We start from the raw sequence: 12,064 nt of genomic DNA on the forward strand, positions 1-12,064 counted from the left end.
ACTGTCAGCTAGGAAACTTAGGATAAGACCAACTAGAAGCTGCTGCATAAACAGTCCTTGTCCTAGCGGAAATGCAGCAGCCTCCTGCTCTGCCTCACCCAGATAGGAAGCTGTGGCTGAAAACTCCCCACATCTCTGACTGAGCATTGGGTTCTCCCTAAGGTACTTTCAGGTGTTTTCTGGTCTTACTTTAGTGACCAAACCTCTTTCCTCAAGGTGTGCAAATTGCTACCTGTTCTCTGTCCAGAAGAATCACTGATCCATTCATCAGCCCAGATTGTCAGCAAACACCTGGTAAGTGCTAGCATGGGCAGGGCAGGCACTGGACACTCTCTGGGTATATTGAGGCTTGTCCTTGAGAAGCTGGATTGGGGCTCTCAAGCCCTGAACTTCATTAGCCCAGAGAAATCCCAACTGGGTTCTGGTTATAAAATCTGGCCTTCTAGCCCAGGCACTCAAAAAGACTGCCTGAACAGATGCTGACCCCAGCCACACAAACTCTGTAAGGAAGATCCATTATAGTCTTGGGACTCAGACACAGGAGCTTTCCATCTCTGTCCCTCTTCTTACCCTGATTTGGGCACTCTCTTCAAGAGAGCACATCTGTACACACAAATGCATGAGTGTGTAAGTTTGAGTTGGTCTTGGAGGTATTATGTGGCCTTGTGGCCCTGAGAAATACTGATGATGGTCCCTTTTGCTGAAGTATCTCTAGGGAAAGATTCCATTAGACCCCAGCTCAAGGGATTTGGGGAGTTGGTTTGCAATTGATTGAGATGGACGGACAAGGTTTTATATTTACCTTTTGCAGGTTGGAGTTGACAGCCTCATCGGACCAGATACACAGGTTGGAGAGAAGTCATCCATTAAGCACTCAGTCATCGGTTCATCCTGTGTCATAAGAGATAGAGTGACTATCACCAATTGCCTTCTCATGAACTCAGTCACAGTGGAAGAAGGGTATGTTTTCTCTTGTGCTCGATGCAAGGCCCCTGGTACTCCTAGGAGGCTTTGGGGGCCAGTCCAACCTAGGAAAGGGCTCAGCTTGGAGAGGGGAAGAAAGGGAAAAGGATGAAGGAAGGAATAATGGCTAGGCCCTTTGAGGCCTTGGTTTTTGCTCCATAATGACATCGTCTCTGAAAGCATTTCCAGTGGCCCTCTCGCGCTTAGGACAAATGTGGTCCTGGGAGAAGCTGCCTTCTCTTGCTTTGATATCCTACTTGATGGGGTGGCCACAGTAGTGAGCCACTGGCAGTGCTGGGAATGACACTGTACCTATGTCTAAGGTTCGGTTTCCCCTATCTCAGTATCCCAAAGCATCCCTGAAAAAAGCAGAGGCCTAGGAGGAGTGGACATATAAGCCAAGCACTGTTTCTGAGGGAGAGCTTCTCTGTTACAAGTTATAGAGAATCTTCCCATTTTGAGACACTTTAGAGTATCCTAAAATCTTGGTTTAGGGACAGCCTGACCTGGGAGTAAGAAGGCTGGAATGCTGTTTAATAAGATTCTTCCTCTGTATGGACCTCAGATTTTTCCATGTAAAAAATGCAAGCGTAGGTGGTGGAAGAGAGGAAGGTTATTACCAAATCAATGGTTTTTAGACTTTTGAGAAAGGAAACTTTTTCTTAAGATAAATCTTATATAGAAACTCAATATTTAAAACTGATAAAAGTTAGTTGTTTGGAATACAGTGGGGAGGGGGCACTTGTCCTTCCTATAGGATGTGAAGCAGATCTTTAAAACAAATTTTGAAAACCATTAGGTTGGATCAGCCTGAGATTGATTCTAGCTCTAACATCTGTTGATTTCTCTGTCCAGGAAATGATAGGGGAGAAAGATAGGGGAAGACTGCAAGGCCAGTGAAAGTTGAACTGCCTCTCACAGCTGCCAGTAAAGAGTTAGGGAAAGCATTTTAGGGAGAGGAGCTGCATGGGATAGAGCTAAAGTTTAAGCCTTTGCTCTTTAGGAAGAGTGACTGATGGAAGACAATAAACAGGATTGAGGGAGGAGGTACTGTAATAAAAACCAGGAAAGTTGGGGAACATAGGGATATGGGCAACTAAGATCTGTCCTCCCCCAAGCCCACTTCCTGACTTGACTCCCAGAACCCTGGCAACCAGGCCTACAGCCTTCAGTTAGGAGTTTGGAAGAATTTTCTCTGGAGCATCTGACCAGCCCAAGAAGAAAAACCTAAATTTATTTACATCAGAGATTTCTAACAGCCCACTTAAATCACCCTATAGTGAAAAATAATGGACGACAAATTCCATTCATGTGCTTAGAGCTTCCAGTCAGCTTTTTTAGAATCTTCTCCTAAATATGAAGAGATAATCAAAGATTACCAGAGATCTAAAGAAAGCCTCTATCATGAAACATAGAGATCAAATCAAATAGAAAAAAAACAACTTAGAAGAAAAGAGACTCTGCAGGGAGAGAAAAACACTTTCAAACAATCTATCATTTCAAAAACCAAAAAAAAGAACTCTAAGAAATTAAAAATATGATAACAAAAGGAAAACCTCAGTGGAAGAATTGGGAAATAAATTTGACATTCCCCGAAAAGTAGAGCAAAAAGATAAAGAGATGGAACATAGAAGAGAAAAGATAAGAAAATGAGAGGACCAGTCCAAAATGTCCAACATCTGAATAAGAGTTCCATAAAAAAGAGAGTTGAGAAATCAGAGGAGGATATTATTTAAGAAATAATATAAGAAAATGTTCCAGAACTGAAAGATAATTTATAAAATGAAAGGGCCTACTATGTGCCCAGCACGATGGGTAAAAATAAACCTACATCTTTTTGAAATTTCAGAACACTGGAGACAAAGCATGCTACAAACTTAAAAAGAGAAAATAATAGGTCATATACAACTAATCAGGAACCAGAATGGCTTTGGACTTAGTAGCAACAAGTTGTCTAGTTAGAAGATAATAGAACAATGCCTTCAAAATTCTGAAGGAAAATTAATTTCAACCTAGAATTCTATACCCAAGCGAAGTGTTAATCAAGTGTGACAATAGAGTAAAGACATTTTCAGAAATGAAAAGTCTCAAAAACTTTTCTGGAAGATGTGTTCTACCAAAATGAAGAGTAAACCAAAAAGAGGTAGCTAAGAAACAAGACATCCAACTCAGAAAAAGACGAAAAGAATCCATAGGATGATAGAGATGGCAGATCCAAGGATGACAGCTATGCGTGAAGCATAAAGGGAGCAGTTAGCCCGGAGTGGAATCCAGAAAAGACTTATTCAGGAAGGTGAAACTGACAAAATATCAGATACACATAAACATCTTGAAAGATTTAGACAACTGGCTAAAAGTTGGGGTTGAATTAGTAATAACATAGAACACTAACAAAAAACAAAACAGTTATTAACTCTGTGAAAAAAATTGTACAAGAAAGGAAAAGTCATCATAGTTTGCAATGTGGCTCAACTATGAAATAGAATTAATGTAGTTATGGGCCGGCCCCGTGGCTTAGCGGTTAAGTGCGCGTGCTCCGCTGCTGGCGGCCTGGGTTCGGATCCCGGGCGCGCACCGACGCACTGCTTCTCCAGCCATGCTGAGGCCGCGTCCCACATACAGCAACTAGAAGGATGTGCAACTATGACGTACAACAATCTACTGGGGCTTTGGAGGGAAAAAAATAAATAAATAAAATCTTTAAAAAAAAAAAAAAGAATTAATGTAGTTGTAATAAAGTAAACACTGACTGTTGACCAAAAGTATGCTATAACTATATTGCAAGGATGTGAGATAGGAAAGGAAACAGGGGGCAGGGGGAGAAAGGAGAGCTAAATCCTCATGTTCCACTGTGGAAAGTCTATTGATGATGCCTAAAACTGAAAAATCAAGAAGTAGTAATATAAGCATGTTATTATCTAGAGACATGGAAGTCAATACTGAAATACCCAGCAAAATGAAGTCAAAGAGTTGTCTCTGGGAAGAAGGAAATGAGTAGAGGGAACAGAAGACTGCTGTTTTTCATAATAAAACCTGCAGACTGATTTACTTTAAACTACATGCATGTATAACTTTAATTGCCCAAAAAAAGCCAGAATTTTATGGTACACTGCTACCAGTGGTGTGCTGATAAATTGTTAACAACCAGCCCTCCAAAGGAAAAAATAAGTGGCCCAATTGGTAACATTTGCCAGTTTCCATGGTATGAATTCTCCCACTGTGGCCAATGATATCAGTGAACACTGAGTTGAGAAGAGATGCTAACAGTTGGCTCTCTCAGACAGAACAAGCTGGCTCCAGCACACACTCATGATAGAGACCTGTCCCACGTATTTTGCTCATTCAGCAAACACTTAAGGACCCACTCTATGCTGAAGACTGTGCTCGGCAACTGAAGACATAAAACTACATAAGGCTTGCTCTCTTCCCTCAAGGAACTCATAGGCTATCTGCAATAAGAGGGTTTTTTTTGGTGAGGGAGATTGGCCATGAGCTAACATCCGTTACCAATCTTCCTCTTTTTGCTGAGGAAGATTGGCCCTGAGCTAACATCCATGCCCATCTTCCTCTATTTTGTATGTGGGATGCCACCACAGCATGGCTTGATGAGCGGTGTGTAGGTCCACACCCGGGATCCGAACCTGTGAACCTCAGGCTGCCAAAGTGGAGCGTGTGAACTTAGCCACTACACCACCGGGCCGGCCCTGCAATAAGAGTTAGAAGTACTGTAGTAGGAATCTGTATGGTCACAAAGGAGGAAAGGGTCAAGAAGGACTTAATTAAGGAAATGACTCTTGAACTGTATCTTAAAAAATTAGTAGAGCCAGCCAGGCTGGAGAAAGGAATGTTCTAGATACATCAAGAGTGTGAAGTGTGAGAGAGTATATTTTATTCCAGAAACATCTCCTCATTTTGATCTTAGCCCAAATTTCACCACTTAAGAGGAGGTGACTACCCTATCAGGAGTAATCTGTCCTAATACTTTCCATTATATCAGCCTGGTTTAATTTCCTTCATAGCATTATCACTGTCTGGCCGTATCCTGTTTACCTGTCTCTCACAAGTAAAATGTTAGTTTGAGAATGTAAGTACCTTATCTTTCTGTTTTACTGACATATCCTGATGGCCTACAGGAACTCAATAAATATTTGTTATATGAAAGAATGGTAAACAATTTATAATGACCACAGTATAGAATTCAAAGAGAAATGGATATGACAGGAAACAAGGTTGTACAGATGGACAAGGGCTGGATCATAGCCTATCCCCTGAGGAGTTTAATAGGTAATGGTAATTTAAGAGTTTAAAGCAAAGGAATAACAATTAAATTTGCATTTTATGAAGATCACTTTGGCTACAGCATGGCGGATGATCTGAAGAGGGTAAACAGGAAGGCAGGGAGACTACTGAAATAATCCTGGTAGAACAGAAGAGGTCCTACACTGAGGCAATAGCAGTGGAGATGAAGAGGAGAAATAATAAGATGATAAAAACTATAAAACATGGTGACTGCCTGGATATGTGAGGTGAAAGAGAGAAATTAAGGAAAACTTCCAGATTTCTTGCTTGGGCAATAAAGTTTCTGGTGTGCTGTTCACTAAGATAGAAATCAGTAGAGGAGGAGCAAGATTTGCAGGGTGGGAGGGAGGGAAATGATGAGTTCCAATTGGGACAAGTTGAGTTCATGGCAGGCAGCCTTGATATGCAGGACTTGATGTGCGGGACTGGAGCTTAGGAAAGAAGCCTGTGCTTGAGGTACAGATTTGAGAGTGGTCAGCATGAGAGTAGATGAGATCACGCAGGGAGAGTGTGTGACGTGAAAAGAAAAGAAACCAAGACAAAAATTTGGGGAACATCAGCAATTTTAGACATAAGAAAAGGAATTGAAGGAGACTGACAAGGAATGAGCAAGGAAGGGATATAAGGGGTAGGTGAGAAGACAGTTGGTAGGTGAAGCCCAGGTTTCTAGCTGAGGAAACAGAGTACATGGTGGTGTACTCACTGAGATGAGGAAGAGTGAGGGAGGAGCAGATTTGTGGGGAAACAAGGCCTGTGTAGGGCATATGAGCTTGGAAATACCTGTAGGACATCCAGGTGTGTGGAGGTATCTGGTAGCCAGTTTGTGATTAGAGGTTAGGAGAAGAAGTCAGACCCAGAGATCTCTTCCTGACTCATTATAGTGTTCTCTAACTTATTTTCCTGTCTCCATTTTTCTTTTTCTTCCAAATCCACCCTTCCACCACTGCTCCTATGGATTAGAGGATGAGCTTTGGAGTCAGACTGCTAGACTGAATCTTGGGTCTGTCACTTACTAGTAACTTAGGGAATTGGCTTTACCTCTTTGTGCCTGATTTTCTCACTGTAAAATGGGGTAAAAACTGAACTACCTTATAGGTTTATTGGGAGTACTAAATGAGTTAAGAGACATAAAGCACTTAGGACAGTGCTTGGCACATAGAATATTAGCTGTTATTTTATTATCATCATCGTCATTGTCATCATCATCATTACATTATCTTATTTCACAGAGGTGGCATATTACCAGCATTGTCTTCCTAATGAATATCTCTGATCATATCCCTGTTCTGTTAAAAAACTTTTGAAGGCTCTCCATTACCTTTATTTTTTTTTATTTTTTATTTATTTATTTTTTTCCCCCCAAATCCCAAGCAGATAGTTGTATGACATAGCTGCACATCCCCCTAGTTGCTGTATGTGGGACGCGGCCTCAGCATGGCCTCAGAAGCGGTGCGTCGGTGCGCACCCGGGATCCGAACCCAGGCCGCCAGCAGCGGAGCGCGCGCACTTAACCGCTAAGCCATGGGGCTGGCCCTCTCCATTACCTTTAAATTTTATTTATTTTTTTTTTCCCCCAAAGCCCCAGTAGATAGTTGTATGTCATAGCTGCACATCCTTCTAGTTGCTGTACGCGGGACGCGGCCTCAGCATGGCCAGACAAGCGGTGCGTCGGTGTGTGCCCGGGATCCGAACCCGGGCCGCCAGCAGTGGAGCGTGCACACTTAACCGCTAAGCCATGGGGCCGGCCCTCTCCATTACCTTTAGAATAAAGTTTGAACTGCAAGGTGTCTCATGATCTAGCTCCAACACTACGTCTTGGAATGTTAGAATGAGATGAGACCTTAGAAGTCATCCAGCTCAACTCCTGCGTTTTTACAGATGAATAAATTGTGGCATTCCAGACTTTTTTCTCATTGCACGCCTGCTACTACACATCCCATTCCAGATTCCTGCGTGAGACTGACATCACCATTCTCTTGAAAACCAGAACTACACTATCCATTTGATGACCTGTTTCCAGAGTAGCTCATGAGGCTTTGTAATTTCCACTCTCTGTCTCATCTTGCCTCAGACCTTCTGCCATCACTTTCCCATTAGCTCTAATTAGCAACCTCTTCCTCCCCTCCTGTGGGTGGACAGACAAGGGAGCAGTTCTCTAGCACCTTTTTAAAGTCCAGTGTTAGAGTCCTGAATTGACATGAAGATACTTGGTGAGAAAACCTAAGACACTCCAGCTTGCTTATATGAGAGAAGAAGTTCATAGAAAAGGCCTGGCATAATATCCCAGAGTCAGTTGCTGTTTTGGAGGAGGTATAAGCTTGACTGGCGTAGGAAGATTTCTATCTGGGGAAACAGTAAAAGTTTAGATGGTGGCAGCTGCTATTTTTCCAACTAAAAAAGTTGAGTCAAGTTATAAGCAGCTCACATGGATGGGGCTAATGACTAGGAAGGTCATTAGAGATTACCCAACCCTGCAAATTAACTCCTGGTGATAAGATCAGACATCCTGCATCCCATATGAACTTTTTCCCATTATTTTCAGGTCATTTAGTTTTAATTGTTAACGGTAAATTTGGGAAAGGTAATTAAGTTGCAGTCATGTGAGACTTGATTACCCTGCTGCTCTTACATCTTGACTGAGTGGCAGAGCAGGAGCATGAATTTGTCCAGAAGGGAGTTTCTCCTATTCTTAGTTTGTCTCTGGCAGCACTGGTGAGCTGCTGAGGCTTTCTGGACAGTGGCTTGGATACCTGCCTAAGGTCCTCAGGGGCTTGAGGGATGCTAATAGGACCACCTTGGGGAAGGTGTAGGCAAGACTATGCAAAGAAGGCTCCTGCCTGTCTTGCGCATTTTCTACCACTTCCAATTTATATGACAGCTGATGCTCAGCAATCCAAAGTCTAGTGAAAACTTCATTGTCGAAGCTTCCGTGTCAGTCCTGTGTCCTGCATCTTTGGCCCTCTAGTCCTGAGCAGCATCTCCTGCATTTCCTCCTAGTCCAAGATGAATGACCCAAGCAGCAGTCTAGGGTAGCAGCTTCACAGGCAGGCCAGGGAGCCAGGTTTTCACCTAGATTTTCTGTGCTTTCTGCAGGCAGCAAATGCAGCCCTCAGAGCCAAATGAGATGTTACTATTTCTCATTATGACCCTGAGTGTCCTCTTCACCTACACTCACCTGACTGCCCTGCCCACTGGGCCCTTACTTTTCCATTCCTCTTTATTCCTGACATCCACTCTGCCTAAATTGCCTCACTCTAAAGATCTTTACCTGTAGAAATCTTACCTGTCTTTCAAGGTCCAATACATATTCCAACACCTCCACGCAGCCTTCTTGAATTGCTCTAGCCAGAAATTATTTCCCACACCTCTCTGTTCCCTGTGCACCCATAACACTTTGTTTTGCTCATGTGGCACTCACTGCATCTTACTTTTTTCCTCAACTAGACTATAAATTCCTTGAATACAGAAATACCTCTCACATGTCTTTGTATCCCTTGACTCCTAATACTGTACTTTTTATATACTAGGCACCTTTAAATATTTACTGAATGAGGGCTGGCCCTGTGGCTTAGTGGTTAAGTGCGCGCACTCCACTACTGGCGGCCCAGGTTCGGATCCCGGGTGCGCACCAACACACCGCTTCTCTGACCATGCTGAGGCCGTGTCCCACATACAGCAAGTAGAATGATGTGCAACTATGACATACAACTATCTACTGGGGCTTTGGGGAAAAAAAAAAGGAAGAGGATTGGCAATAGATGTTAGCTCAGAGCTGGTCTTCCTCAGCAAAAAGAGGAGGATTAGCATGGGTGTTAGCTCAGGGCTGACCTTCCTCATAAATAAATAAATAAATAAATAAATAAATAAATAAATAAATAAATAAATAATTTACTGAATGAAAAATAAAGAGCCCTGATTTAATCCCCCCTACTGTAATTAACTGAGTATCTGTCAAGAGAGCCCTGTCTACTTCTGGAAAAAAATCATGGATTGAGTACTTCACTCCTTGAAACTCATCAAAATGAAAACAAACAAACAAAACCAGAAAAAGAAGCTTCATCTATAATAAAACTAGATAACTGCCACATACCCATACACAGCCTGAAGAATTTCTGCCAGACACAATGAAATTTAGATGAAACCCAAAGAGAATACCAAGATTCAACTAGCATAAGAATTACGGGCATGGGTGAACCAAAGCAGAAATGGCGGGCCGGCCCCACGGCTTAGTGGTTAAGTGCACGCGCTCCGCTAGTGGCAGCCCGGGTTCAGATCCTGGGCACACACCGACACACCGCTTCTCCAGCCATGCAGAGGCCGCATCCCACATACAGCAACTAGAAGGATGTGCAACTGTGACATACAACTATCTACTGTGGCTTTGGGGGAAAAAAAAAAAAAGGAGGAGGATTGGCAATAGATGTTAGCTCAGAGCCGGTCTTCCTCAGCAAAAAAAAAAGAGGAAGATTAGCATGGATGTTAGCTCAGGGCTGATCTTCCTCACCAAAAAAAAGAAACAAAGCAGAAATGGCAAACACCCCTTTTGCAAAATCTCAAGGTACATAGAACTGAAAGAAAAAAACATCAAGGCACATAAAAGGGAGAAAATCAGGCTGGCTCAGACTTTTCCATGACAACATTTAAGGCCAGAAGACAGTGAAACAACATTTAGAAAATTTGGAGAGAAAATGATTGTAACCTGAGAATCCTATAGCTAGTCAAGTTATGGTTGAACTATAAAATCATCAGAAATACTCCAGAGCTCAGGAGTTGTGTCACCCATGAACTGTCTGGAAAACTCTATTTGAAGACATAGCCAAGTAAGAAATGAAACAAAATATTGACAAATGGATAGGTTGAGTATAAAAGTGAACTCCCTTAAACAAAATTGTCTGTGGTAATTACAGTTGCAAAAAGAGCATAATTGTTAAAAGAATTCTGTGCATGTTTTTTCAGTCACACTTTTGAAAACACCAAATTATGAAGCCTTGGGAAGATCCCCTTGACTTAAGGGGCTCTTTAAGACTTTTGATTCACGACCTACCTTTGAACCATTTATGCTAAATCCATCTTCTTAGATGGAGAATACTATAGCTTAATTCTTTAAGGTTGTTACAGCTTTACTTTGATTCCTCCCAACCCTTCTTTTTCTTAGCCTCTCTGCTTAGGGAATTTAAGGACTTAAACTTCTTAGGAGGGAGGTATTTCTCATCACTAAACTTTTTTTTTTTTTTTTTGCTGAGGAAGACTGGCCCTGGGCTAACATCCCTGCCCACCTTCCTCTACTTTATGTGGGACGCCGCCACAGCGTGGCCTGACAAGCAGTGCATCGTTGCGCACCCGGGATCCGAACCCGGGCTGCCAGCAGCAGAGTGGCCGGCCCCCGCCACTAAACTTTTATATAGTGAAGGGAGGCACATAGAACTAAAAGGAGGACATTTTCATCTTATTCACTGGAGCCAGTACATTTTAATCTAGAGGACCCAAGAGCAAGAGTGACCATGGGGCCAGCCCAGTGGCGTAGTGGTTAAGTTCACGCTCTCCACTTCAGTGGCTCGGGGTTCACAGGTTCAGATCCTGGGTGCGGACCGATGCACTGCTTGTCAAGCCATGCTGTGGCAGCATCCCATATAAAGTGGAGGAAAATGGGGACGGATGTTAGCCCAGGGCCAGTCTTCCTCAGCAAAAAGAGGAAGATGGGCACAGATGTTAGCCCAGGGCCCATCTTCCTCAGCAAAAAAAAGAGGAGGATTGGCAATGGATATTAGTTCAGGGCTAGTCTTCCTCACAAAAAAAATAAAGAGTGACCAGAGACAGGAAGAGGTAAGGTATTTCTCCAAGTATTATATCTCATTATGTGAATTAACCTGGATAAATCTCACAAATATGATGTTGAAGGGGAAAAAAAGTAGAAAGATACATTGAGAATGATAGCATTTCTATAAAATTTTAAAACATGCAAAACAATACTATATATTGCCTGCTAATATATGTAGTAAAAATGCTTAAAAGACAATAAACACCAGAGTCAAATAGTGGTTACCTCTGGTGGGAGAAGGAGGGAAATGTGATCAAAGAGAGGTGCACAGCAGGTTGTACTGTTTGTTTCTTGAGCTGTTTGGTGGGCACACAGGTGTTCTTTATATTTTCTAGACTTTTTTCCATGCCTGAAATATTTCATTAAAAATAATACATGGTTCTTCATCTAGAGTGACACCTGGACCAAGACCCCTTGGACTAAAGTTAGGAGGCTCTGGCACGTGGAGAGAGATGGGTGACTTAGCCATAATCTTTGGGCTGAAGTAATGAGTTGGCCTAAAGCAGACCATAGTCACATGCCTAGAAAAGCTACATGTTTCTCCAGTTCCATACTTTTTTCTTCCCCTAAACTTATGAGTATGTTTAGAAAGCCTGCCAACTAATCCCCAGAGAAGAACCTGCCTGTCCTCAGAGTTACTGAGAAGTTTCATGGCTCTTTGCCAAATACTGCTCAGTCAACAGCTGAGGCAGAAGCCCATGACACAAAAGAGAGACCCTTAGTGCTGTGTAGGCTTGGGCACATTGCTTAACCTCTATGAGCCTCAGTTTTCTCTGTAAAAATTAGAATAAATACCACCAGGCTTGCAGGTTTGCTAACAGGAAATTAAGTTATATAATGAATATAAAGTGCTGGGTGTAATGACTGAGAGGTATTAGACATTAGATTTATGTGAGTTCCTTTTCCTCCTGGAATAAACTGAAAAAAGTCCTAACTAAAGCCAGAAGAGGAACGAGAATTTGGAGGCACTCTTGCTTCCCAGGT

General features: G+C 42.4%; 1 protein-coding gene across 3 annotated transcripts in view; it reads left to right on the forward strand.

Annotated features, from left to right (window-relative positions):
* Window positions 1–12,064, forward strand: part of EIF2B3 (eukaryotic translation initiation factor 2B subunit gamma) — a 144,899-nt gene that overhangs the window by 120,089 nt on the left and 12,746 nt on the right. For all 3 annotated transcript variants that reach the window (XM_004442010.3, XM_087446061.1, XM_087446060.1), the window contains exons 9-10: window positions 217–294; window positions 812–960. In XM_004442010.3, coding sequence (XP_004442067.1) covers window positions 217–294; window positions 812–960 — 227 coding nt within the window. The remainder of the gene's footprint in view (window positions 1–216; window positions 295–811; window positions 961–12,064) is intronic.

Source organism: Ceratotherium simum, chromosome 22, assembly GCF_057802395.1.
Source record: "Ceratotherium simum simum isolate JZ-2026a chromosome 22, ASM5780239v1, whole genome shotgun sequence".
Lineage (NCBI taxonomy): Eukaryota > Metazoa > Chordata > Mammalia > Perissodactyla > Rhinocerotidae > Ceratotherium > Ceratotherium simum.